General features: G+C 52.1%; 2 protein-coding genes across 5 annotated transcripts in view; both read right to left on the bottom strand.

Moving 5' to 3' along the window:
- RGR (retinal G protein coupled receptor) overlaps positions 1 to 18,281 on the bottom strand; it is a 59,717-nt gene extending 41,436 nt beyond the window's left edge. For all 4 annotated transcript variants that reach the window (XM_066350279.1, XM_066350280.1, XM_066350281.1 and 1 more), the window contains exon 1: positions 18,271 to 18,281. The gene's annotated coding sequence lies outside the window, so the exon portion shown is untranslated. The remainder of the gene's footprint in view (positions 1 to 18,270) is intronic.
- Positions 255 to 24,804, bottom strand: CDHR1 (cadherin related family member 1). Its single transcript, XM_066350275.1, has 17 exons — positions 24,645 to 24,804; positions 23,430 to 23,525; positions 22,122 to 22,267; positions 20,837 to 20,887; positions 19,318 to 19,407; positions 17,371 to 17,457; positions 16,073 to 16,189; positions 14,879 to 15,022; positions 13,066 to 13,144; positions 11,650 to 11,750; positions 8,764 to 8,967; positions 8,168 to 8,320; positions 5,693 to 5,857; positions 5,139 to 5,206; positions 4,364 to 4,592; positions 3,053 to 3,310; positions 255 to 2,400 (listed from the first exon to the last, which is right to left on the bottom strand). The coding sequence occupies exons 1-17, from the start codon at positions 24,697 to 24,699 to the stop codon at positions 1,861 to 1,863; spliced, it is 2,583 nt and encodes an 860-aa protein (XP_066206372.1). The 5' UTR covers positions 24,700 to 24,804; the 3' UTR covers positions 255 to 1,860.
- Between the last annotated feature and the right edge of the window lie 277 nt (positions 24,805 to 25,081).

Genomic DNA, 25,081 nt, shown 5'->3' with positions numbered 1-25,081 from the left:
GCAGTCCTGCTCGTGAAGAAAGACCTGTCCAGGCCCACGTGCAGGAAGACAAGCCCTGCAAATGAGCTGCTGTTAGAGGTGTCTGCATGGTAATTTGGACAAAATTCTGAAGCCACCCAGAAGCAGATCTGAAAGCCAACAGATGACTTGACCCACCAAAGGAGCCAGGAGGCCAGATGAGTTTATACGTGTCGGGAGGACTGGTCTCTATGAGTCAGCTAACAGGAATCATCAGCAGGGAGCGGGAGGCCACCTTGGCTGTTGGTTCACAGATTTTATTTACTATTTACAAAAGAGGTTGATTGCATGCAAATTGAAAGGATACTGTATTCCCTGTGGAGGACACACTTGATCCAATATAGTCTTTTCCTGCAGCATGAACCGCAGAGGACCTGTTTGTGCAGGCTGGGCTCCCAGCTTCTCAGACCCCCTTCTTGATGCTTTCTTGGTCAGGGACTGCAGAAGCCCCCACAAAGAGTCTGCACACTGGCACATCTAAGCAACACTTCAAAACACAGACTCAGCAATCCAGGAAACCATATGTACATATCATCTTTTTCAGTAACCTTGATGGAGTCTAGAGGGTTAGTCATGACTGGAGCAAAACGTGAAGAGCTGTGACATTTCTCTGTGTACACGGTTAGACTGCCTTACCGCAGGCTTCCTTCAAGTCAGACAGAGCCTCTTCGTGTTAACCAGAAGACTGGCATGTCTTCTGTCCTGGTGGAAGGGTCACAAAGTTGCTGGACTGGCCCTGGCTAGAGAGCAACACTGAAGAGCCCAGAGCCCTCAGACTGAGTCTTTGCTAACAACCTCAGTGTGGCCTCTGGTAATCACTCCTCTCATAAGAATTCATTTATGTCATCTCGGCAAAGGGAGGCTCAGATCGGATGTGCTGCCCAGCTGTGGGGCTCTCTGATGGTGGCTGGTGGCACACGGGGAATGTGGTGGTGGTGGTGGGGATGGCGGGCGGGGGCGGGTATGTGAGGGCTGGTGCGTGAATCAAGGGCAATGCCACTGTCCAGCTCTGATGGCTGTGGGTCAGTGGCAGCACACAAACCCAGCGCGGCACCACCTGGGTGCCAGTGTGCACTGAGGCACAGTGGCTGAGGGCTTCCTGCTGTGCTCTGGAAGAGCCAAAGCCCAGAGAACCGGCCTGCGGGAAATGCATGGGTGTCTATTTGCACTTGGTTAAAGCCCTGCCATGACTGTTTCCTCAGTCTTCACCCCAGACCTGTGAGACAGGCAGATGAGACTGACTTTCTCCATTTCACAAATGAAGAAGGGGACACTCAGGGATTTAAACAGTTTTTGCAAGGTTACAGCACGTGAGCCGAAGAGCCGGATGAAAACGGAGATCTTCGCAGAGCTCAGTCCTGACGGCCATCTGCCGCCTGCACTGTTTTTCATGGACTTCTGCTCTCCCTCAACCTGCAAGGTTTGCAGACCTGTAGCCCAAGTCAGCGCTGAACCTCCTCTGTCTGCTCCTGCTCTTAGCCGGAGGCTTCCGGGTCCAGGTTCTAGACGGCCTCGTCACCTGTATCCAGGGCCCTCCCTGCTCCTCAGCAAATGATTCTGAGGCCCCAGGAGAACCCAAGGGACTGGGAGGTCTGGGGTTGGTGAATGGAAGACACAGAGGGCTCCTTGTTGATGCCCAAGCTCTGCAGAATGGAGAGCATCATAGCTGTGCCAAGGATCTCGCTGATGGGGAAGTACATATTTGCCAGCTGTGTCTAGAACCAGAGAAATCCTTTGCCCGAGGTGTTGTCTGGAGTCCTGAATATGGGGATTACATCATTGTACAAAACAGGAGCAGAGAGGGGGAGAATGGGGTTCGGAAGACAGGTCACATGCCACACTTTAGAAGTAAGACTTGTTAGCTACAATCTTCTTCTCAAATTTTTGCCTGAGCTCAGAGACCAGAGCCGATTGGGTGGGGCTTCCCAAGGCTTTGGGTTTGGGTGGCCGTCGAGGTTGCGGAGGGGTGAGAGAGCCAGAGACTGTAGGCACAGTCCAGGGGGCTGCAGCTGTGCTAGGCGCCATTCTGGGTGGAGGGGGGGGAGCTGGGGCGCTCGGGGGCGGGGGACTTCCTAGGCTGTTGTTGTTGCAGTTCTCATTGGGAGGATCCTCTCTGAGCACAAACTTGGTGGCAGCCTTGGTCCTGTTGAACTTGAGCCACTCAATGTAGACAGTGCGGGGTGAAGGGATGGGTCGCTTGCGGAGCACGCGTCGCACGGGCAGGACCTTGTTGGACCTCTTGTTGCGCCAGAAGGTGGCGGTGGAAATGAGAACGGTGCTGGCCACAGTGATGGCCACGATGCCGGCCAGCACACCCGCAGCCTTCATGGGGTTGTGTTTGGCTTGCATCAGGAAGGCATCCACGGGGCTTCGGGACAGCATCTGGAAGAGAAAGCCACCCTGAATTCAGTGGCTCCTGCCTGGTCCCTGGCGGCCAGAGCAGGGGACATGAGCTTCCTTAAGCCTGGTGGTTTTTAAACTTCCTGGCATCAGGTATCCCTTGAGAATCTGATGAGCACTATGGGCTTCATCCCAGAAAAATGCACAAAGAGAAAAATATACAATGCATGCAACTCACTAGAAAAAGTGCACACAGAGAAAGCATCATGCAAATGCCCTTTTTCAGATTAAGACTTCCTATGAGCTGAACTTTGTTTTCCAGAGGGTAGGATATAGTTTACCTTTGATAATGGGGGGCCACATCTGCTCAAATATAACAAAAACTCCTAAAATGATGACTTTCTTCCTGACACCGATCTGAAAACTACACATAATTTCACTTCTGCCTATCAACACTATTATTCCAATTTTACAGAAAAGGAAGTGGAGGCTTGGCAAGGGCCGAAGTCACACCACTAATGAGTATTGAAACTAGGATTTCAACCTGATGCCAAAGCCTGTGGGTTTGATGGCGCAGGAGCCTTTGTCAGCATCACACGTCTTTTGGAAGGCTGGTCTCTCTCCCTCTGGCCACGTTGCAGCAAGGCCTGAGCTGGCCCTCTGGCCCTCTTCCCCACTCGAGCTTCATACCTACCTCAGTGTCTGTGATGTCAATTTTGAGGAAGGCCGTGGAGCTGAAGGATGGGGAGCCACGGTCCTTAGCCTGCACCTCCAGGGACCACGTGTAGTCCCCGTTGGGTGTGATATTATGCAGGGCATCCAGGGAGCGGATGGAGTTCTTCAGCCGGATCTCCCCTGTGTGTGCATCGATGTCAAACACATTGACTGGCTCTGCGCGGGTGATGGAATAGTCCACCAGGTTGTTGGGCTCTTCTGCATCGTGGTCTGTGGCCTGTGCACAAGGAGGGACAGACATGGTCCTGATCCTACTGAGCAGAGGTGCTGGAGGAGAAATTGAATGTGTGCCCTGCTATGAGCCAGGGTCCATGCCCGGCCCTCTGTGTGCTTTGCCATTGTGTTCTCAGAGCAATCTGGGCAGTAGTATTGTTGAGAAACAAAAGCCTGGATACCAGTGAGTTGTCCTAGAGACATGGAAGGAGGGGAGCTAAAAGTCAAGTCTGCTGGGTTTCAGAGTCCATGATTTCCCACACTGGGAAGCCAGTGCAGCGCCTGGGAAAAGCAATGCTTTAAATGCAGGATGATCAGCTATGTGAACCAGTTTAAATCAACATGTAGCCAAGCTAAGACTGGACCCTGTGTTTTGTAAAGTAAGATTGAACTCTTTATTGTGTAAAATGGCAATAATGTCTTCTTTTCAGAGATTAGTTCTGGGTTGAGTCGAGAATGGGGATATAAAGTATTTTAAATACCCTCCTCCCGAGTGAGAATCCAATACATTTTATTTTAAAACACAGTGGTCCCTCATCTATCAGAGGGGTTAGGTTCTAGAATCCCCTGAAATAAGTGAAAATCCACAAAATAGCAGCCTTGTATTTATTTTATTATTTATATCTATTTTAAGGCTTTATAAACCCTCCTCACACTCTTATAAACCTTTCCCACACTGTTATAAACACTTCCTATGCTCTTAAACACGTTCTAAGTATTTTATTTTGATTTAATATTCTTTTAATATGTTTTAATTAATATTTTTATATATTTTTATATTGTTTTCAATTTTTAGGCTAGAAAATGCTTATTTTACCACAAAAATAATTAAAATAATAAATATATAAAAATACCTATATACTGCAAAATCCAGCAATATAGCAAAAAAGCCGCGATACAAAATTAGATATATACATTTTTAAAATCTGTGATACAGTGAGACCGCGAAAAGTGAGCCACCATATGGCAAGGGACAACTGTAAGCTCTTTTGCCATGTGTCTCTTGCACCTGCTAGAAAAAGGTTTTTGGGGGAGCTCAGCTGTCTTTGAAGCTCACCTGAATTTTCACTGGGGTCCCCAGCACCATTGTCGTCTCCTGGTTGCTCTTTCCAAACTGGGGGTAGTGGTCATTGACATCCAGTAGAGTGACAAACACCTCTGCCAAGCTGTACCTGCCTTCCATGTCCTCTGCCTTCACATAGAAGTTGTACCTGGCAGTGGCCTCAGCGTCCAGGCTGGCCCAGGGCTGGGTGTAGATGGCCCCAGTGGATGGGTGGATCAGGAAGCTACCAGGCACAGAAAGCATAGGCAGGGTTGTGCACAAGGACATGCACGTGTGCGCATACACATGGACACACACGCACTGGCAGTAATAAGCTACCTCTCGGAAGTGGCAGTCACACATTATGCAGCTCCTCTAAGATATCCCACATGTCCCTTTCTCCATCCTGGCAGTCTGACTGAGGAAGGCAGGTCCACCCAACTACTCACCCATCCATCAACACTGAACTTGATGGCTTGAGTCACAGACCTTCCGTCTCTTACCATGGTCCTCCTAGCCCAGCACTGCTTGCCTGGCTCCTGGAGTCCTGAGCCCTAGCTCCAGGCCATCATGATGACCCTTCCTGTCTCAGATTCCCAGTACCTCACCAGGTGTGTCCCCACTCTGCCTCAAGCTCTCCACTGATTCCCTCCACTTCTTGCCCCATGCTTACCTTTATGACTTAGGTCTTGTCCTTTCTGGGTTCCTTCTGCTTTTGGCAGACACCCCACCCACTCTCAGCCTCCTAAGTTCCTTGCCCAAAGCCCTGTCTGGAATTGGATCTACTTACAGGTCTGCCCCAGACCCATAGATGGTGTATTTGACTTCACCCCAGGGACCTGTATCTGGATCCACAGCCTGGAAGAGAGAAAGTTCCTGGTGGCATCCGCTCCTTTGTTTAGGCACATTGGCAGCTCATGTGTCTGAGGATTGCTTTCAATGGCAAAACAAGGGATTTGGGGGTTTGCCCAATTCTGGTAGAAACTGATCTGGAGGCCTGCCCTAGAGCCTTAGTTTTCTGCCCAGGAGGTCTCAAACATTAGAGGTACCAAAAAGTATAGAAGGCATGCCTTCTATTCCTCCTCTGTAAATGAGAAAGCAAAAGTTGGTAGTCCTGTGCCCTGAGCTTGGATGAACACTTCTGGCCTCCTTACAGTCCTGGGAGGTGTTGTCCCCAGTGTAAAGAAGAATAAACGGAGGCTCCCGAGGGCAGGTAGCTTGTCCAAGTACAAGCTAATGAGTATGGGCAATTCAGACTAGAACCCAGCTTTGTCTGACTTCATAGGTCCCCTTTGGTAGGACTCCCAACCTGACCCTCAGTCCCTGGGCCAGTCCCCAACCCACTGTGACAGCCACCACATTGGAGCCCCCCGGAGCATTCTCAGGGATCCTGGCAATATAGTAGTGAGAAGTGAACTTGGGGACGTTGTCATTGGTGTCCAAGAGCTGGATCACTACATCTGCCGTGGAGCTGAACTTCTCCGGGGTGTGCACTTCAATGGCCAGGAGCTGAGGAAGGAAGGAAAGCAAGCGCTTGTCTGGGTGGCAGTCACTTCCTGTCTCGGCCCTGGCGGGGGACCACCTGCCTTTCTGTTCTTACTCCCAGCTGCTATTCCTGACACTGCCTGCAGGGGCACCTGTAAGGCGCGCATCACCCGCCTCCACACACACACCGCTGCCCTTTCTTACAGTTCCCACCTGCACTTTGGCCATTTCTTATGTTCCACTGATCTTATATTCCTTTTTAGGTCCAATTTAGAAACTTATTATGCTTTATGATGTAATTTAATATTTATTAGAGCAAGTTACTGCCTCACTCTTTTTTTTTTTTCCTGAAATTTCCTGACTATTCGTAGACTTATTTCCCCAGATAAAATCCAGTGTATAATTATGTCAAGTTCCCTCACTCACCACCTCTCTGAAGGAAATTCTAGGTAAGACTTAACTGAGGGGGCACTGGATTTTTTTTTTTTTTTTGTATTTTTCTGAAGCTGGAAACGGGGAGAGACAGTCAGACAGACTCCCGCATGCGCCCGACCGGGATCCACCGGGCACGCCCACCAGGGGCCACGCTCTGCCCACCAGGGGGCGATGCTCTGCCCCTCCGGGGCATCGCTCTGCCGCGACCAGAGCCACTCTAGCGCCTGAGGCAGAGGCCAAGGAGCCATCCCCAGTGCCTGGGCCATCTTTGCTCCAATGAAGCCTTGGCTGCGGGAGGGGAAGAGAGAGACAGGGAGGAAGGAGAGGGGGAGGGGTGGAGAAGCAAATGGGCGCTTCTCCTGTGTGCCCTGGCCGGGAATCGAACCCGGGTCCCCCGCAAGCCAGGCCGACGCTCTACCACTGAGCCAACCGGCCAGGGCCAACACTAGATTTTTTGTAAATGAGAATTTGAACTTTTAACAGGGGTTCTTTTTTTATATCTCTGTTAAATTTTTGCTTTTTTCTTTGTCATTTAGATGTTGCCTATTTTTTGTTATAGTAATTCTTAGAAATTTTATCTGTTAGTTGTTATTGTAAGAGAAAATATTTTATTCTGCTCTTCTCATTGCTATTTTTTTGTATGCAGGAAAACTATTGAATTTTGTGTATTAACTTTGTAATCAATCATTTGAACAACTTTTCTGTGTTTCCAACAGTTTTTTGATTCCTCTTTGGTTTTTCTAAGCAAACAATCACATCATCTAAAAGTAATGATAAATTCGACTTTTCCTTTCTAATGTTTATATCTCTTATTTCCTTTATCCAGGAATAATATTATTCCAGGAATAGTGTTAAGTAATAGTGGTCATAGCAGGTGTACATGCTGTTTCTGACATCATAAAATGCTTTTAGAGCAATCAATGAACTAAGGTGTTGCAATGCGCAACGAAAAACTAATGATTGATGCTTCTCATCTCACCGTTCCTGTCTGTCTGTCCCTGTCTATCCCTCTCTCTGACTCTCTCTGTCTCTGAAACAAAAAAATGTTCCTTTAAAAAAATAAAAATAAAAAAATAAAATGCTTTTAGAATTTCACTTTTAAGAATGACGCTGGCTATGTGTGTATGCACTCATAATTATAACAATTTAAATACTATCAACAATGTACTTTCCTTTTTATTAATATACATTATTTATGTTTATGTATAGTAGGCATTGTTTGTGTTTTTAATTTTAAATACCTTGAGATACAAACAGACCAACATACGATTTTTTTTTTAAAGATACGAGCTGTGACTCGGTCTGTATTTTTGTTTGAAATCCGAGCGAAATTCCGAGATACGAGTCGTGATTCGGGAAGCTGCAGCTAGTTGACACATTGGCGCACAGGTCCAGTATCGGCAGTTTGATATACAAGTTGACTGACTTACAAGCTCGGTTACAGAACAAATTAAATTCGTATCTCAAGGTACCACTGTAATTACAAATACAAAGGAATACTATTTTTATGTTCTGCTGATTTTTTTATCAGAATAGATGACAGATGACAAAAACATTTGTCTTGATAATCAAATAGTTTTTCTTTCTCTGCCTATTAACATGGCACATTATTATATTGGTAGTTTCCCTCTGAGTCCTCCTTTTGATCCTGGGGATAGCTTGTGGCTTAGATGCTAGAGCTCAGAGAGGCTGTGTGAGCAATAGGAGAAGTCTTATATCACTCTTTTTCTCCCCAAAACAGCAGCAGGGGCGGAGGGACTGAGAGAAGGAGAGTGGGGCTATGAGGGGGAGGGGTCATAAGTGGCCCCTCAGGAATGAATTCAGGTGCTGGTCTGAGTGCCTGGATGCCCTCCCCCCAAAACACACATACACTTCAGGGCAGTGCAAAGCATCACATACCTTGAAGGTTAACACTTTGAACTTTTCAAAATCAATGGCAGCTGAATTCTCCACAATAATAGTGACCTGGGCTTCATTCAGGACCGTTTGTGGGACCACTCGGAAGATGCCCCCGGGTCCCACCAGCCGCAGGTTGAATTTGGCATTGGCTCCCTGAGCAATGTTTGAAGAGAGTAAACAAGAAAGATGAATAAGAATAGAAACTCATATAGTAGTGTTAAGCAAGGAGCCTTCATATGCTCTTAACCTTGGAGGGTTAAGTATTTGCCTCTTTCTGTAGGTGAGGCCATTGACTATCAGAAAGTTTGAACAGACTAGGAGGACAACACAAGAGAATAGAAGGCAACAGGACACACTCCCACATGTCTGTCTGGTGGGTCAGATGCAGAGATGCTTTTGTTTGATTGGTTTTAGGCCAAGCAATCTTGGATTAGCTTCTCTCCCATCTCTCTCTCAATTACAATCTCTTATTTCATTTTTTGGATGACCCACCAGGCCCCTGTCACAGAGGCAGTGAAAGCTGGTGAACACTCAGCTTTGGGACCTTGGCCCCACATGGTTTTCAGGAAGACAGGGTGGGGGGCAGAGCCACATACCTGGTCTGAGTCATTGACGGTGATCTTGAGGCCCCGCAGGATTTCCCCCTGGGGCGGGTGCTCATACATGGACAGCTCGAACCTGTTCTGGGGTCCACTCTCTCCATAGAATGTAGGTGGATGGTTGTTGAGGTCCACAATCCTGATGGTGACAGGGACCATGGCCTGGGCAGCTGGGCTCCCTGCAGAGCTGACCTCAGTCACCTTAGGATGGGGATAAGTGGCTGTGGTTGAATGACAGACTGACTCCAAGATAGCTCCAATGATCCCCACCCCCTGGAATTCAATCTTTTTTTTATTTTATTTATTTATTTATTTATTACTTATTTATTTAGTTTTTGTATTTTTCTGAAGTTGGAAACAGGGAGGCAATCAGACAGACTCCCGCATGCACCCAGCCAGGATCCACCCGGCACGCCCACCAGGGGGCGATGCTCTGCCCATCTGGGGCGTTGCTCTGTTGCAACCAGAGCCATTCTAGCGCCTGAGGCAGAGGCCATAGAACCATCCTCAGCACCCGGGCCAAGTTTTGCTCCAATGGAGCCTTGGCTGCAGGAGAGGAAGAGAGAGACAGAGAGAAAGGAGAGGGGGAGGGGTGGAAAAGCAGATGGGCGCTTCTCCTGTGTGCCCTGGCCGGGAATCAAACCCAGGACTCTTGCACGCCAGGCTGACGCTCTACCACTGAGCCAACTGGCCAGGGCCTGGAATTCAATCTTGAGTAATCCCCTCTCCTCTTGTGTGGCCTAGCCTAGTGACATGCTTCTAACTGATTCGATGACAAGAGATTACAACTACCATCTTCCAGCAGACTGTCTTGCTAGCTTCAATGAAGCAAGCAGCTATGTTTCAAGGAACTAATGGTGACCACCGTCAACAGCAAGGAACTGAGGCTCTGAGTCCATCAGCCTACAAGGGATGAAATCCTGCCAATAGCCATGTGAGCTCAGAAGGTGACCTTTCTCAGTTGAGCCTTCAGTGAGAATGCAGCCCAAGCTGACGAAGAAATGGCAGCCACATGAGAGACTTTGAAACTGAGGCCCCAGTCAAGCTGAGCCTGGACTCCTGACCCACAGAAACTGGGGGTGTGTTTTTAAAGCCACTAAGTTTGTGATAATATAGCGCATTACAACAGCCATAGGAAACTGAGTGCTTTACTAACCCCACTTACTGGATGAGGCTCAGAGGGGCGAGGTAATCACCTGGAGTCACAGCTAGTGAGTAGCAGGTGTGTTGTTCCTTAGTTGGTATTCTCTCTACCTCACTGTATTACTCCCTCTTTGCAACCAGACAAGGGCTCAAACCTCAGCTCTACCACATTCTGTCCGTGTATCTCTTCGCCAGGGGGAGGCTGAGGAAGGGGAGGTGTGGAGACGCAGCAATAGATACCTACTTCAGGCTGCAGAGCCAGGGCTAAGAGTCCACAGGCTCCTCATGAACCATGTGGCAAACACCATCTGAGACCCTTCAAGGACCTCCTTTTTCCCTTGTCCTATTAGCAAGGTCTAATAGACTATGGTCTTGCCTATCTTAAAAATGTCCCTCCCTGGACCCTACTCTGCCACCCATAGCTGCTCCCCAGCTCTCAGTGGCGTAGCAAGGCGGGGGGGGGGTAAGGGGTCTATCATGCCCTGGGCGCCACTCACAGAGGGGCGCCAAATGGTCTCCAAGACAAATAAGAAAAGCTAGTAGAAGTGGTTAGGGGGGAGGGGCACCAGTTATGTTTGCTACTACGCCACTGCCAGCTCTCCTTCTCAGAAGCCTGCACTTCTCCATTTCCTGCTTCCAGCTTGGCCTGTCCCCAGCTCAGACACTTCACACTGCTACTCTCCTCTTCCACATGCTTTATGCCCTCAGCTAATGGGACTGCTCTCTGCAGTTTCCTCGACCTCTCTGGTGACTCCTGTGCTTGCTCCCCCTGCACCCCACTCAGCTTTGGAAGCTCCCACAGCTGTTTCCTTTGCCCATGGCTCCTCCTTCCACAGCCATCCTCTGGTTGATCTCACTCCCTCTTATCCCATTACAGCTACCTCATGTTTGCATCTCTCCCTTAAATTCTCAACCTACATACCCAGGTGTTTTGGGTTTTTTTTTGGGGGGGGGTAGAGAGATAGATAGATGATAGATAGATAGATAGATAGATAGATAGATAGATAGATAGATAGATAGGAAGGGAGAGAGATGAAAAGCATCAATTCATAGTTGTGGTGCCTGAGTTGTTCACTGATTGCTTTCTCATATGTGCCTTGACCAGGGGCGGGGGGACTCCAGATGAACCAGTGACCCCTTGCTCAAGCTAGTGACCTTTGGGCTCAAACCAGCGACCTTGGGACCGTGTCAATGATCCTATGCTCCAGCTGGTGATCCTGCACTCAAGCTGGTGAGCCCGTGCTCAAGCCAACTAAGCCCATGCTCAAGCTGACAACCTTGAAGTTTCGAACCTGGGACCTCAGTGTCTCAGGTCAACGCTCTATCCACTGCGCCACCACCAGTCAAGTCTGCATATCCAGGTTTGAATGTTTCAACTTAAGTGTCCCGGAAGCCACAAAATTCATCATGCCTGTCCTATTCAACTTGCCTCCTCACCTCTGTTTCCGATGGCGTGGTACCACCTGTGCTCACTCATCCCTCTCCTCTCATGGCCCGTCAGCTGCCATGTTCTGTGAAGTCTGCCTCCTTCATATTTTGCAGCTTGTCCATTTCTGCCATTTATCCTCCCTCATACCCTGGGGCCCTCTTCATTTACCCCCTTGGCTGATGGCTCCGTTTCTCATCCATTTCCCTCCAAACCCAAGTCAGAATGAGTGTTCTCAAATCCCAGGCTGGTCTCATTACCTCTGGCGCCTCCCAGGGACAGAGGGCAGGGAAGGCCACCTAGAGGGGTGTTACCTGCACATGCAGCTCATACACTTCTCTCTGAAGCTGGGCAGAGCTCTGTGTGACCAAGATGGCTCCAGAAGTCTCATTGATTTCAAAGGCTCCATCGCTCCCTGTCAGAGAGATGAGCCCTGTAGTTCTGACCAGTGACACAGAGGGGCTCAGGGGAATCATGCGAGGTGAGGTATCAGATGGTCCTCATGCATTATTTCTTTGACGTCTCCTCTATAGAATGAAACTCTATCATCTGTGTCTTGCCGATGAGGAAACTAAGTCTCAGAAAGGGCTATGTAACTCTGCCCACGAAGAGCTGGGACTTGAACTCACTTCCATCTGGCTCCCAGTTTCCACAGTACTGTGCTTCTCTTATGTATGGGGTGTGTGTGTGTGTGTGTGCGTGTGTGTGTGTGTGCGTGTGTGCGTGTGTGCGTGCGTGTGTGTGTGTGTGTGGTGGAGAGACGATAGGAAGGAAGAGACACAGAGGAAGGAAGATACAAAAAGGGAGAAAGAGGAGAAAAAGGAACGAAGGGCAAACAGAAAAAAAGGAGAGTGAAAGAAAAGAGACTGTAAGAGAGAGGAGGATTAGAGGGAGAGGAAGAGTCAAGAAGAGAGAAGAGGGAAGGATGTGGAGGGGGTGGTGCTTGGCGATTTGTAAAGATTTGAAGTGGAGGTGGGGCGAGAAGGCAGCAGAGGGGCCTCGTGCTTGGGGAAGGAGCATGTTTGTGATGCTGGGAGACAGGGCTGAAGGAGGAGATGGTATCTGAGAGCATGTAGACATATGGATGCCAGGCATTGGGTGTGATGGCTCTCCTGAGGGGCCTGTCCCTGTAGGGGCTCCTCCGAGGGCTGCAGAGCCCACCCCAGGGCTGGTCCCACCTGCTCCATTGCTGCCCAGTTGTAAAAAGAGCACAGACTCAGAGCCACCAGACTTAAGTTGAAACCCAGTGGGAACTTGGGATGCCTACTTAGCTTTGCTGAGCCTCAGTCTTCTCATCCATATACAGAGCTAGTACTAGGGAAATACCATATCATCATTGCACTTCATTTATTAATCCAAATATATGGTCTAGGCCAAACATTTTAGAAGAACTAGAAAAAAACATTGCAATTTAAAGAGCATAAGAAATGTTCTGTCAATGAGCGTATGCCCAAGATAAAGGGAACATGAATCTACCCACCTATTTTGTTCTCAGTGCCCCTACCCAGTGCTTCTCTCCCGATGAGTGGACCTAATGACAAGTGAGAGGACATGCCCGTGGAGACTTGCTGCCTGCCGGGGGGACCCGGCTCTTCCCTTCATACATTGCATTTCTGACCCTACAGGTGAGGGACTGGGACTCAAAGAGTCTAGGGAACCTTGCGCTGGTCGCCCAGGGAGACAGAGCTACTGCCCACTGAGAGCCTGTCCCCAAACCTGCCCCGACTCACCGTTCATCAGACTATAGAGAATGCGGTTGGGTTTGCCCCGATCTCCGTCCATGGCGACCACTGTCAGCACGTCCGAGCCCTTAAGGGGAACAGGAGCAGCTGCCTGAGGCTCATGGGTGATGCTAGGGCTCTTCCCTCCCCAGATATCACCCTGTCACTGAGGGGAGGTGCTGCTCCCACCCAGGAAAAGAGGCAGGCCTCCGTGTGGCCCCACCACCCTCTTCAGGGAGCCCCAGAGCCCCCTGGCTTCCCAGGGATGGAGGGTCAGCCTGCGCCCGCCGGCTTTCTCATGCACATAGGGACACACTGGGTCGCCCAGGGATGCTTCCTTTGCCTCCTTTCCCACACACCACGATTAGCCCCCCTCTGCTGGCCCTGCCTTCCAGCTTCATCACTGCGCAGAGGGAGAGGGGCGAGGGGCTGGTGGAAGGGGGGCCAGCACGGAGCGGATCTAATGCAAAGTCCAGGCATGAGGATTGTACCCTCTGGCCACAGAGTGCCATTTGAAGGGTTTGGCAGGGGTGCCACAACTAGACAAGTCCTGCTCGACCCTGGCCCGCCACCCCCTTCTAAGCTGCCTGCTCAGGCCCTACTCCCTGGCCTGTCTGTACTTCAGGCTGCCTCTGGACTGACGGCCTCTCCCCTCAGCACTCTCTCCTCCCTCGGCTCCGCAGCAGGACAGTGGGCTCCCCCAGTCCAGCCTTGCAGCCCGCCCCCGCCCAGGGTAGCCAGTGTCTCTGTCCCTCGCTCTGTGCCCACTCCACCATCAGCTGCCAGCTTCTGGGAAAGTGGTATTCTAGTTTGAGTCCAGCATACGAATGGGCCTCAGAAAGTGTTTTCCATCTTTTACAAAGTTAGAAATAATCAGAAACTGGGGAAGTGAAAATTGAGCACGCAATTCAATCCCTGAGTGTTCCTGAGCCATGGCCGAGTGAAGTCTGGCTCTGACCACATCTCTCCCTGCAAGGAGCTCACAGTCTGGCTGGAACTCTACGGGTGATACCAAGGGACGTGCTCATGGGGGTGTATGTAGTGTGCAATCAGAGAGGGGGAGCTCCCATCTCAACCAGGTATCAGGGGAAGTGGTGCCAGGGCTGAATTGAGAAGGGCAAGGGGCATCGGGCCCGTGGGCACGTTGCAGGCAGAGGGCTAAGGGTGGAGTGCTGACGTGGGCTGGGGTGGGTAGAGGACTGTGCGGGCTCATGGGTGGAGGGGCAGCTGGCCCTTGGATGCCAGGCTGAGGAGTGGGACCTTCCCTGAGAGGCCAAAAATCAAGTGCAATTGCCCAAGCAGTGGGGGCAGAGGCTGCATTGGAAGGGAGACCACTGAGGTCTGCCTTTGAGCTGGGGCCCGTGGGTGATGTCCAACAAGGGTCCTGGTGGTTTGGCAGCAATTGTGGGAGACCCTGCGGCCTGAGGGGCCCCAGATTGAGCCGTAGGGTGGGGAGGCACAGAGGCCTACACCTATCCCGGTGTAGGAAAGGCCCTCACCCAGCCCAAGGCTGTCAATGACCTCCAGCCTCTCTGCTCAGCCCTTCTGAAGAGCTGCCCTTTGCAGTCGGTCTGGGTTGGGTTTGAGTGAGGGGAGAAATGCCTGGCACAGCCTGGGCACCCAGAAGGCTGCCTTTCCTTTATGCTTCCAGAGGCAAAAGACCTCTTGACTGAGCCTGAGCGAGTCCCGAGCAAGCTTCCGTGTGAGGAGGGTGACCCAGGGCTGAGCTCAGCCATCTCCAGCAGGGGTAACCCGGGCAGCTTGAACGACCGGGCAGGAAGCACGAGGAGGGGACACTGGGCGGAGAGGGGCAGTCACCCACCGGAATGGTGTCCTCATACACATAGCCATAGTAGGGTGTGCCCACGAAGATGGGGGCCGTGTCCTGCACGTCCTCCACATTGACTGTGACCGTGGTGGTGGTCGAGAACACCACGTCAGCTCCTTGCAGCCTCCCTCCACCATCCTGGGGAAGAATTGGGCCGGAAAGAGAGGTTGGGCTCTGGCGTTGCACAGACTTGGGTGGAATCTGGCTCCTGACACTTCTATGAGGGGCTGCCCCGAGTTCTCTTTGCTTCCATGTCAACTGAGCTAGTTCTCCCTTCACAGGAGTGCTGGGAACATGAAACAGATGAGGCATGAGGCCTTTGGCCAGTGTCTGGTGTGCAGTAGACACTTGAAAATGATTTTTGGAAAACAGCTAGTTCTCTCTCCAGGGAAATCATGTCGGACGAAAGGCAGAGGTGGGGGTCCAAGCCTATTCCCCTCCTGGCCAGAAACAAAACCTCCACCTCTCGAGGACCTCCTGTAATGTGACTGGGCCATGTCCGAGTGTAGACCGGAGCTGTGTGCCAAGCCCAGCCTGAGAGTAACCACGGGAGGGGCCAGCTCAAGTGTCCGGGCACAGGCTGGATCAGGATGTCCAATAGCCAACATGGGACCAGTAAGAGCCTTCCTGAAAAATTAAACACGAGGCCTGGATATCGTGGACTCCCTTCCCTTGGGGGAAGAGCAGCCGCTTGGCTTAGACCTTGCTCAGTGGCAGGTCCCACACCATACATTTTAGGGATGGAGGAACTTAGTGAAGCCTCAGGGGTGGGCTGCTGAAGAAACTGAGGCTCAGGGAGGGTAACCTGGTCACACAGTGAGGAAAAGGTGGGAGAGCAAGATGGGGAGGTATGCAGAGACCAGGTTGTGGAGGATGAAATGGGACATGAGTCTCTAAGCTATGGCCACCTGGTCCTATAGAGGGGGACCTGGCCTGTCAGTCCCCAGGAGGGAACATGGCTTTAGCAGCCCACAGACGCCAGCCATCCTGGAGAATATGTCCATGTGTAGGCAGGGTCCACCCAACAGACATTGCAGCTGCATCCCTCTCCATACTCCCCCATTCTGATCACCTGCTCTCCAAACTGCCCCCGATCCACTGCGGAACCTAACTTTGTTCCCATCCAAGGCCAGGATCCCCTGACAAAGGCTGAAGAGAGACGGGATGCTCTCCATTCTTCTCCGTTACCTTGGCAACCACGGTGACAAAATGAGACCGGGCCTTCTCGTAGTCCAGGGTGGTCCCGGGCCGGAGGCGCAGCACACCACTGTGGTGGTCTACAGCAAATTTGCTGGACTGCATGTTCTGTAAGAATGAGGGACAAGCTTGGCCTTGGGGAGGGACCCTGGCCAACCCCAGAATGCCTGCTCAGTTTACTGAAAGGGACCTTCACTCTCTTCGGCCACAGGAACTCTGGCCTTGGCACTGAAGTTCAAATTTCAGGGCACTCTGCCTTTCTGGCCTACAGGGTGCTCCTCCTACTCCCTTCCAGAGGTCCTTAGCTCTCCTCTTTGCTCATCAAGGAAGCAGTTGGGTTCAGCTTTGGACTAAGCTCTGGCCTGCAGGTTCCAGCAGGTAGAGGTGTCAGCACAGTGCTCTAACCTAGAAGGGGTGGAATCTTCAAACCCCACCAAGAAAGTGACTTCAGACCATTCCTAGGCAGCAGCTGGGGTGGGATGGGGGGAACAGGAGATGATCTGCAAGAAAGAGGTCCCATGGGTCAGCAGCTGTCACTGGAGATTTATATGGAGACAACTATCACAGCAACCCAGCGAGGAGGAGCTTTATGTGTCCCATTTTACGCACGAGGGAACTGAGCTGGGAATGGTAGATGACATTTGAAGGCCCCACAGGTGAGAGTGATCAGATTTCTCAGAAGCTGGGGACCCCAGGAGATTTCTCTGCAATCTGTGTTTTTAACCTCCAAGTGGTCCTGCCTTGAAAACTGTGAGAGCAAGTGGGTGTGAAGAGAAGAAGAAATGTTCTAGAAGCAGCAGCTGTGGGCAGGAGGGCGGCTGGTTTTCGAGGAGCCCAGGGAGAGGCAGGAAGTTCAAGGAGGGCATCACCCTTGATGGGGCCGATGGATGGACAGTGGGGTAGAGGCATCACAGCTCTGTCCCTGAGAGCTGCCCTTTCTGTCCTTTTTCCTATTGACCTTTCTAGGTGCAGACAACTTTCTTCTGGCCTGGGTGGATACCAAGTGTTCAGGCCTCTCCCAGAGAAGGTTTGGAGGTGGAGGCTGAGAATCCCAGAGATCTGGCGGGAGGGAGGCAGACCAACTCAGAGGGAGCCAGGGCGGGCCAGTCGTGGGAAGACAGCCTCCACCCAGGCTCCTCTCCTATCCTCACCTGTCTGTCCTACCTTCTCGGACAATCTTTGGGAATAACAGAGGCACTGACCTAAGGGTCTTGATGATGGAGGTAGGGGTCAACGAGGCGACCCTTCTAGCCCACACGTCTGGTTATGTCTCATGTGCACTGCCTTACCTGTAGGAAGTAGGTGACACTCCCTCCAGAACCTGTGTCCTTGTCCACGGCATGAACCTTAAAGACACTGCTCCCAGCAGGTGTGTCCTGAGGGGTTATAGCCACAGGGTCAGTCCTGGGGCAGTGAGGAATGCTCAGGAAGTTAGGGTTATGGAGGGCCATGGAAAATGGGGGTCAGGAGAGTGAAGGGTTAAAAAGAAGTAAAAAGGTGATTAACACAGGGAACCCCCAATAGCAGTGGTCCCCAACCTTTTTTGGGCCATGGACTGGTCTAATGTTAGAAAATATTTTCACGGACTGGCCTTTAGGCTGGGACGGATAAATGTATCACGTGATCGAGACAAGCGTCAAGAGTGAGTCTTAGACGGATGTAACAGAGGGAATCTGGTCATTTTTAAAAAATAAAACATCATTCAGACTTAAATATAAATAAAACAGAAATAATGTAAGTTATTTATTCTTTCTCTGTGGACCGGTACCAAATGGCCCACGGACCGGTACCAGACCGTGGCCAGGGGGTTGGGGACCACTGCCCAACAGAAGGAGGAGCGGCAACCGAGGAGACCTATCAGAGTGGGTGTGGGAAAGAAGGAAGAGAAAGGGAGGAACAGACCCCCTCACCAGAAGATGGTCTCACAAGGAGAGAAAGACTAAGACTCCAAGGATAAATTGTTTAAATATGAACTAAGACAAGGGCTAACCAACACAGACATGTTCAACATCACCAGGAATCAAATACAGACAATTTAGAACTAGAATGAAATGTCTTTCTCCTACTGAGTTAACAAACACTCAAATATCCGAACCCCACCCCCCATGTTGGCAGGGAAAGAGGGAGACCAACCATCCCTCCATCCTGGGAGAAAGAACAAATCCATGTTATTCTGGAAAAGCAGTAACACCTCCCAGACATTCATACTCTTGACCTAGTAATTTCAAGCTTGTACAGTATCTTAAGAAAATAATTCCAATTAGAGAAAAGAAACTTTTATGTTCAGAATTTGATGTTCCCTATGACAGCAAAAATTTTAAAGTATCTTAAATATCCAAACATAAGGGAACACTTCCATGATAGAATATTTATTTAACGGAAACTATTAAAAAGATAATTATGCAAATTTTAAAGTTAATGGGGGAAATGCTGATATTATAAATTAAGTGAAAAAGGTATACAGAAGCAAGTTTATAGTCTCAACTACGTAAAACAAACAAAATAAATCCAATCATCACAGTGATGACTAGAAAGAAATACACCAACATTTAACAGTGCTGTCTCAACCTGGAGGCATTTTGGATGGTCTTTTCTTTGTTTGTTTTTTACAGAGACAGAGAGAGTCAGAGAAAGGGGTAGATAGGGACAGGCAGACAGGAACAGAGAGAGATGAGAAGCATCAATCATTGGTTTTTCATTGTGACACCTTAGTTGTTTCATTGATTGCTTTCTCATATGTGCCTTGACTGTGGGCCTTCAGCAGACTGAGTAACCTCTTGCTGGAGCCAGCGACCTTGGGTCCAAGCTGGTGAGCTTTGCTCAAACCAGATGAGCCCGTGCTCAAGCTGGCGACCTCAGGGTCTCCAACCTGGTTCCTCCGCATCCCAGTCCAACGCTCTATCCACTGCACCACCGCCCAGTCAGGCCATTTTGGATGGTCTTAAACTCTTTTTCCCCCCGACTTTTCTATATATTTCACAGCTCCAAAATAAGCACACATTATGATTTGGAAAATGGTAATTGAACACTTCTTTGGAAGAAAAATGACAGCGTAAGGGGATGGATGGTAAAGGAGGGGAGGACACGAGGGGGGCTCTCTGGAGGGCAGTGAGGTGGACGGGGGCTCTGTACTCTGATGCCCAGCCCCCTTGGCCAGGACACAGGGCAGCCCCAGAGGGCAGGCCATGGGTCTAGGGTGGGAATGCATGGGCTTTGCCCACTGGCCCCTCACTCACCTCTGGAACCAGGACAACGTAAGGCTCCTGGATGAACTTGGGCGCCTCATCATTGGCATCCGTCACCAGGACCACAACTTTTTCTGCCACCTGAGAAGGGGCAAAGGAGACAGGAGTTGGGGCAGTGAGACCTTCTGGGTGATAAAAGGACAGTGGCCCCTAATATCCCAGGTATATGTCTGCACCCATTCTCTTTCTTTATCTCCATCCTTCCCTTTCTCCCTTTTTCTCTCTTTCTTTTCCTCCCTTTATTCTCCCTCCCTCCCTCCCTCCCTCCCTCCCTCCCTCCCTCCCTCCCTCCCTCCCTCCCTCCCTCCCTCCCTCCCTCCCTCCTTCCTTCCTTCCTTCCTTCCTTCCTTCCTTCCTTCCTTCCTTCCTTCCTTCCTTCCTTCCTTCTTTTATTCATTCATGCAACAAATATTAAGTGACTACTTGGTGCTAAGCACTGTGTTCCGCCCCAGAGAGAGAAGACATGGTCTGATGTGCGTACCGTGCAGGATAAGATGGCAAGGCGAAGACCAGCATGTGAAAGAAGGGCAGTGGTCCCACCCAGCGGGTGACAGTGGCATGCTGGGCACTGCAGGCAGGCCCCTGCACTGCCTAGCACCATGCACACCATGCACACCATGGCCTAGATCAATGCCTGCCCTGGGGCTGTGGGTGCACAGTGCAGAAGGCTGCATGCAGAGGCCCCAGCAGAGGCATCTGAGCAGCCACAGGGGTGGACAGCAGGGAGGCTTCGCAGAGGTGTGAGAATGAAGGTCAGTAGCAGTAGCGGTAAGGTGCGAGGGAGAGAGGTGAGGGGCAGCATGTGCAAAGCAGAGGAGTGCGACACAGAGTGAGTTCAGAGAACAGGGTAGATTTATGGCTAGATGGTCTGCGGCTGAATGTGGGAGAAAAGGTAGGCGAGGCTGTGGTGCCCAATGGGGAGACCTCAAACTCCTGACAAAAGCTCGGGTTCTTGAGGGTAGCGGGGGCCAACTGTTAGTGTTCTCTGAGCCAGATGTGGCCAGGCCTGTGCTTCACAGTGACGGATCCACCCCAATTAGGAGGTGGACTGGGTCGAGGAGCCCACAGGCGAGGAACCCCCAGAGCCCCCGTGAGGCTCAGCGAAGCGCTGGTGAGGACGGGAGAAGTGGGGGCTGTGGGTGAGGAGGACAGGAAGAAGCTGGGGTCTGGGTGCCCAGTGTCCAGCTCTGGTGACTGAGAAGGCAGAGTCAGGTGGAGGAGGCAGGAGGGAGAGCAGCTGTGAGGAGATGCTGTGGAATGTGGGCGAGCTCTGCAGGAGAGCCTCCAGCTCCCTGCTCCCTCCCCCACTGGCCTCCAGGCCTGCAGCCCTCTCCTGTGCTCACTCCCATGGGCAATCCCCTGGCACACTGGGACAGGTGTTGCTGGGCCTGAGCTTGGGTTTGACGGTGAGCCCCCCCCCCCCAGGAGCTCCTTGGAGGGAACTGTGCTGAGGCCAGGGAGCTGTGTGCCACCAGGGGACAGGCTGGGGGTGGGGGTGGGGTGCACTCACCAGATTCAGGCCATCAGAAATGCTGATGATGGCTTCAATCTCATCCTCCCTCTGTGAAGCACAGGGACTGAGTGAGTGTCAGGAGTGACATGCCCCAAAGACCCCCGAGGCTAGGGGAGCTCTCCCTGCTCCACTGGCCCAGGAGAGGAGGCTGGAGTAGGGTGGTGGCCAGAAGCTGCCGCTCGCCATGCTTTTTTTCAGGGCTCTGCACATCAGGGGTTCTCACACACAGAGGGTTTGTTCAGGAGCCAATGGAAAATGCCCCTGGCTTGTACAAGGACAGGCGCTAGTGTGCTGAGGAGCTAGAAAAAGGGTTTTACTTCCTTTTATTCCTTTTCTTTTTTTCTCCCCTTTCTCTCTCCCATTCCTCTCCATATTCTAGAATTCTGCAGAGGTCCAGGTCTGTGGTGTCTCAGTCACTCGCCAGGACACAGCGGTGCCTTGATGAGGATGGGTGTCAAGGTCCCCAGGTCCCCAGGTAGGGAGGGACAGCACAGTCAGACTTCCCCTGCGAACTCTGAGGCCTACCCTCTCCTTCCTGTGCCCTGGCCTGTGGCCCGTGAGTCTGCTCTCGGACCAGAGCTGGCAGCTGCCTGCAGTGAGGTCCAGTTTTATGGACAGTGAGGCCCACCGGCTGGTGTGGGGCTTAAAGGGAAACATATAGCCTGTGACCTGCCACCTGTAGTTTCAAGGGTGCAGAAGGGTCAAGGTTTTTTTTTGTATTTTTCTGAAGCTGGAAACGGGGAGAGACAGTCAGACAGACTCCCGCATGCGCCCGACCGGGATCCACCCGGCACGCCCACCAGGGGCCACGCTCTGCCCACCAGGGGGCAATGCTCTGCCCCTCCAGGGCGTCGCTCTGCCGCAACCAGAGCCTCTCTAGCGCCTGGGGCAGAGGCCAAGGAGCCATCCCCAGCGCCCGGGCCATCTTTGCTCCAATGGAGCCTTGGCTGCGGGAGGGGAAGAGAGAGACAGAGAGGAAGGAGGGGGGGGTGGAGAAGCAAATGGGCGCTTCTCCTATGTGCCCTGGCTGGGAATCGAACCCGGGTCCCCCGCACGCCAGGCTGACGCTCTACTGCTGAGCCAACCGGCCAGGGCCCAGAAGGGTCAAGTTTTATCAAACTCGGATCCACTCTAAGCCATACTTTCCAGCCCTGATCTGCCTTGTGAGTTTTCTGTGGCTCACGGGACCTCTCCAAGGACAACCTTGAAGGGACCTTTCACCCACAGATGTTGGCTTCATGGCAGCAGGCTGACCCCCTCCCCATGTCACACCTCCCCCTACCTCTCTGTCCAGCTCTTCAACCAGGGTGATGTTTCCAAAATTGGGGTCAACGGAAAAGATGCTTCTAGTGCTGGGGTCAAAGCTGATGTGGTAGGAGACAGGGTCTCCCTCCGGGTCTGTTCCATTCAGGGTGTACACATGAGAGCCTGGAAGGAGACACAGAGGGGAGACTGAGACTCGGGGACCCTGCTTCTCCTGAAAATGGCTACCGCTCAGAACCAAGGAGTCAGCTGTTCATACAGTGACTATGCAAGTCAGTGCCAAAAGTACAGCCCTGAGCGGGCACTGCTGCGGGCCTCACCCCTGCGGGCTTCCCTCCACCCCTCTATTCTTCTCAGCTGTCAATGAGGGTTAGTGTCAGTCACTTCACAGATCCTCATTTCTAATAGGTCTGCTGTGCCTGACTGGGGCCTCAGTCGGGTAATGCCTCCTTTTCCAGGAGCCAGGAGTGGGCTCCCTGAGGATGGGGGTAGAGAAAAGGGACGATCATTAAAGCTGGAGGAGTGGCCATTGGGGCAGCACTGTCTCCATGCCCAGATTAGTTCCTTGGGGACTTCTGAGCAGGTGTTTCTTTTACACTTTCCCTACCCAGACAGGGTGAGGGAGAGGAAATATAATCTCTCCTCTTTCTCCTTCTTTATCTCTCTCTGTATCCTGGGTTGGGTGTTCTTGGGCTGTTTTAAAGCAGAAAAGATCTGGGACTCTGGTAGTTAGCACATTTGCTTAAAGTCACAACACGGGGTGCTGAGCAGCAGTAACCATCATGCTGCAGAGTTCTGCCTGCTGCCTAGAGCCAGTTCTGTCTGTGCCCCCAGCCCAGGCTCCAGTCTCTGGACTGGCCCAGTTGCAGAGGCGAATTAAGGTCGGTTGAGGCCCCGGGCGCAGAAAATATTGAGCCCCTTTAAAAAAAGAGAGAGACAGGGAAAATAAAAATACATGTTAACCATATTTTTAAATAAATAAAAAATATTATGTACTGTTAATGTTAAAATTGCACATGTAAAAGCAAACTTGGTGTCATTAGAAAAAAGCATAAAGTTGAGGTTTTGCGGAGCTCTTCAGAAGTCGGGGCCCAGGGCAGGCACCCGGTGCGCTCACCCTTAAATCTGCCTCAACTGGGCCAGTTGTTTCCATGCAACCTTGGCCTACCCAGGAACAGCCCTAGGGTATTTAGAGCATGATGGGGTGTTTCAAGAAGGCACCAGGCCTGGCCCTCCGCGTGGCCATAGGCTCAGAGGACTGATTCATGGTTCGGTGCCATGTCCAGGGGGAAGGAGACCTATGGGGGGTGGTGCCAGGGCTCCTCACCAACTGGGGTGTCCTCTGGGAGGCTGAATAAGGCCATGTTTCCATTAGTGCTGCCGACCCCGTTGTCGAAGAAGTGGGGGGCGAAGTTGGCCTGGGCTAGGAAGAAAACAGAACAGATGGATACCCAGGAACACAAGGGAAAACTTCCACTGGCGTGGTCCTGAGTCAGGCCCCAGTCCTGGGCAGGCTGGCACTCCCCTCTCCAGCCCTAGCACATCTCCGGACTTGGTTGGGGCGCCTTTGCCAAGGGTCCCTTCGCAGCCACCTTCCGTGGGCTTGTGTTTGTCAGGGCACATGGACAACCTGAGGCGATTAGAATCCAGGTGGCAGCCAAAGGAAACCCATCAATGGGCAAATGGGGAACCCGAGCCAGGAAGGGTAAGTGCTCTGGCCAAGGTCACACCAGGAAGGGTAAGTGCTCTGGCCAAGGTCACACCAGGTGCGGGCCTGCCTCGGAGCAGCGCGGCTCATAATTCTGGGTCTTGAGGGAGAACGGTGTGGAATTAAGAAAACAGACCCATTAAGAAAAAAGGATGGGGTGGGAGGCCTCTTCAATGCTGATGGCAATATCCGAGTGCCCCAGAGCCCCCAGTTTGCTTTATTATATAGCCATATGTAAATCAAGGAAGTCCTTGAAACAAAGTTACACATCTGAGGCTAAAACACAAGAACTCTCCCAAGGCATAAACAGGAATCCCCCACCATGCATAAAGTGAAATCAACCTGCATCTGAACAAACAAAGAGTGAGAGGAAGGGCATGTAAATTGCTTCCAGCAACTTAAGCAAGTGAAGTGGGTGCAAATACTCAGCATCATAGCCAATATGGACGTGGTGGGGGAGAACTTAGCCTTTTGCTAAGCCTGGAATCTACAGAGGATTTTTGCCATTTGCAGTCTACAACAGGGCGCCCTCCTCTGCCCCATGCAGCGGGCAGAGCAGCCGCTCGACCGCTCATTCCGCTTCTGAAGAAGCGAGGGCAGTGGAGGTCCTGGCCCCAAATCCAGGGTTTCCAGCACACTGGCCTCTGGGCAAGTGCGGCGGAAGCTCTCTACCCGCTGAGCTTCCGCGGCCCCTTCTCTCTTCCTCCCGCCCTGTTCCCAGGCTTCAGCCCCTAGCCCGAGTGCCACTCTCGAAGTGAAAGGGCCAGACCTATGCCTGTGTCCCCGGGGCAGCGCTGGCACCCACCCTTGCCGCGGGGCCCAGTGGGCACTCACCCAGGCAGAGGTGCAGCAGCCCCAGGACCAGGGCGGCCTGCGGGCCACGCCTCATGTCCCCGCGGGCGGAGAGCGCGGCTCGCCGCCGCCAACGAGGCCGGGCGCAGGAGCCGCGAGCATGCCCGGCCCCCGAGGAGCAGAGGTGACAGTGCGGGTGGCAGAGCGGGCGTGGGCGCTGGGTGGTGCAAGGGCGCTAAGCCGCTAACGCGGCTCGTGTCTGCGCGGGGGGCGCTCGGGGCCGCCCAGTGGGACCAATCAGTGCGCGGGGAGCCGAGTGGCTGCTCCACCGCCGGCGGAGGGCTGGGGGCGGGTCGGGGGGCAAGGGCACCCCTCTTCCCCGGCGCGCCCTCATTGCTCAGGCCTGGAGCAGGCGCCAAGGGGCCCTGGGTACCAGGCAGAGGCGCCGTGAGGGGGCCAGATGACTTCCCCGAGGGTGC

Source organism: Saccopteryx leptura, chromosome 9 (assembly GCF_036850995.1).
Source record: "Saccopteryx leptura isolate mSacLep1 chromosome 9, mSacLep1_pri_phased_curated, whole genome shotgun sequence".
NCBI lineage: Eukaryota > Metazoa > Chordata > Mammalia > Chiroptera > Emballonuridae > Saccopteryx > Saccopteryx leptura.
Note: the sequence above shows the minus strand (reverse complement) of the source record. Positions and strands in the feature narration are given on the sequence as shown.

Bases quoted from the DNA above. Each gene is read 5' to 3' on its own strand.
- CDHR1 (XM_066350275.1), bottom strand. From the start codon at position 24,699: ATGAGGCGTGGCCCGCAGGCCGCCCTGGTCCTGGGGCTGCTGCACCTC. The intron at 11,751-13,065 runs GTGAGTCGGGGC...TCTCTCTGACAG, and splicing joins TCTCTATAGTCTGATGAACG to GGAGCGATGGAGCCTTTGAA. The intron at 3,311-4,363 runs GTGAGCTTCAAA...CCTTGTGCACAG, and splicing joins GGACCCCAGTGAAAATTCAG to GCCACAGACCACGATGCAGA.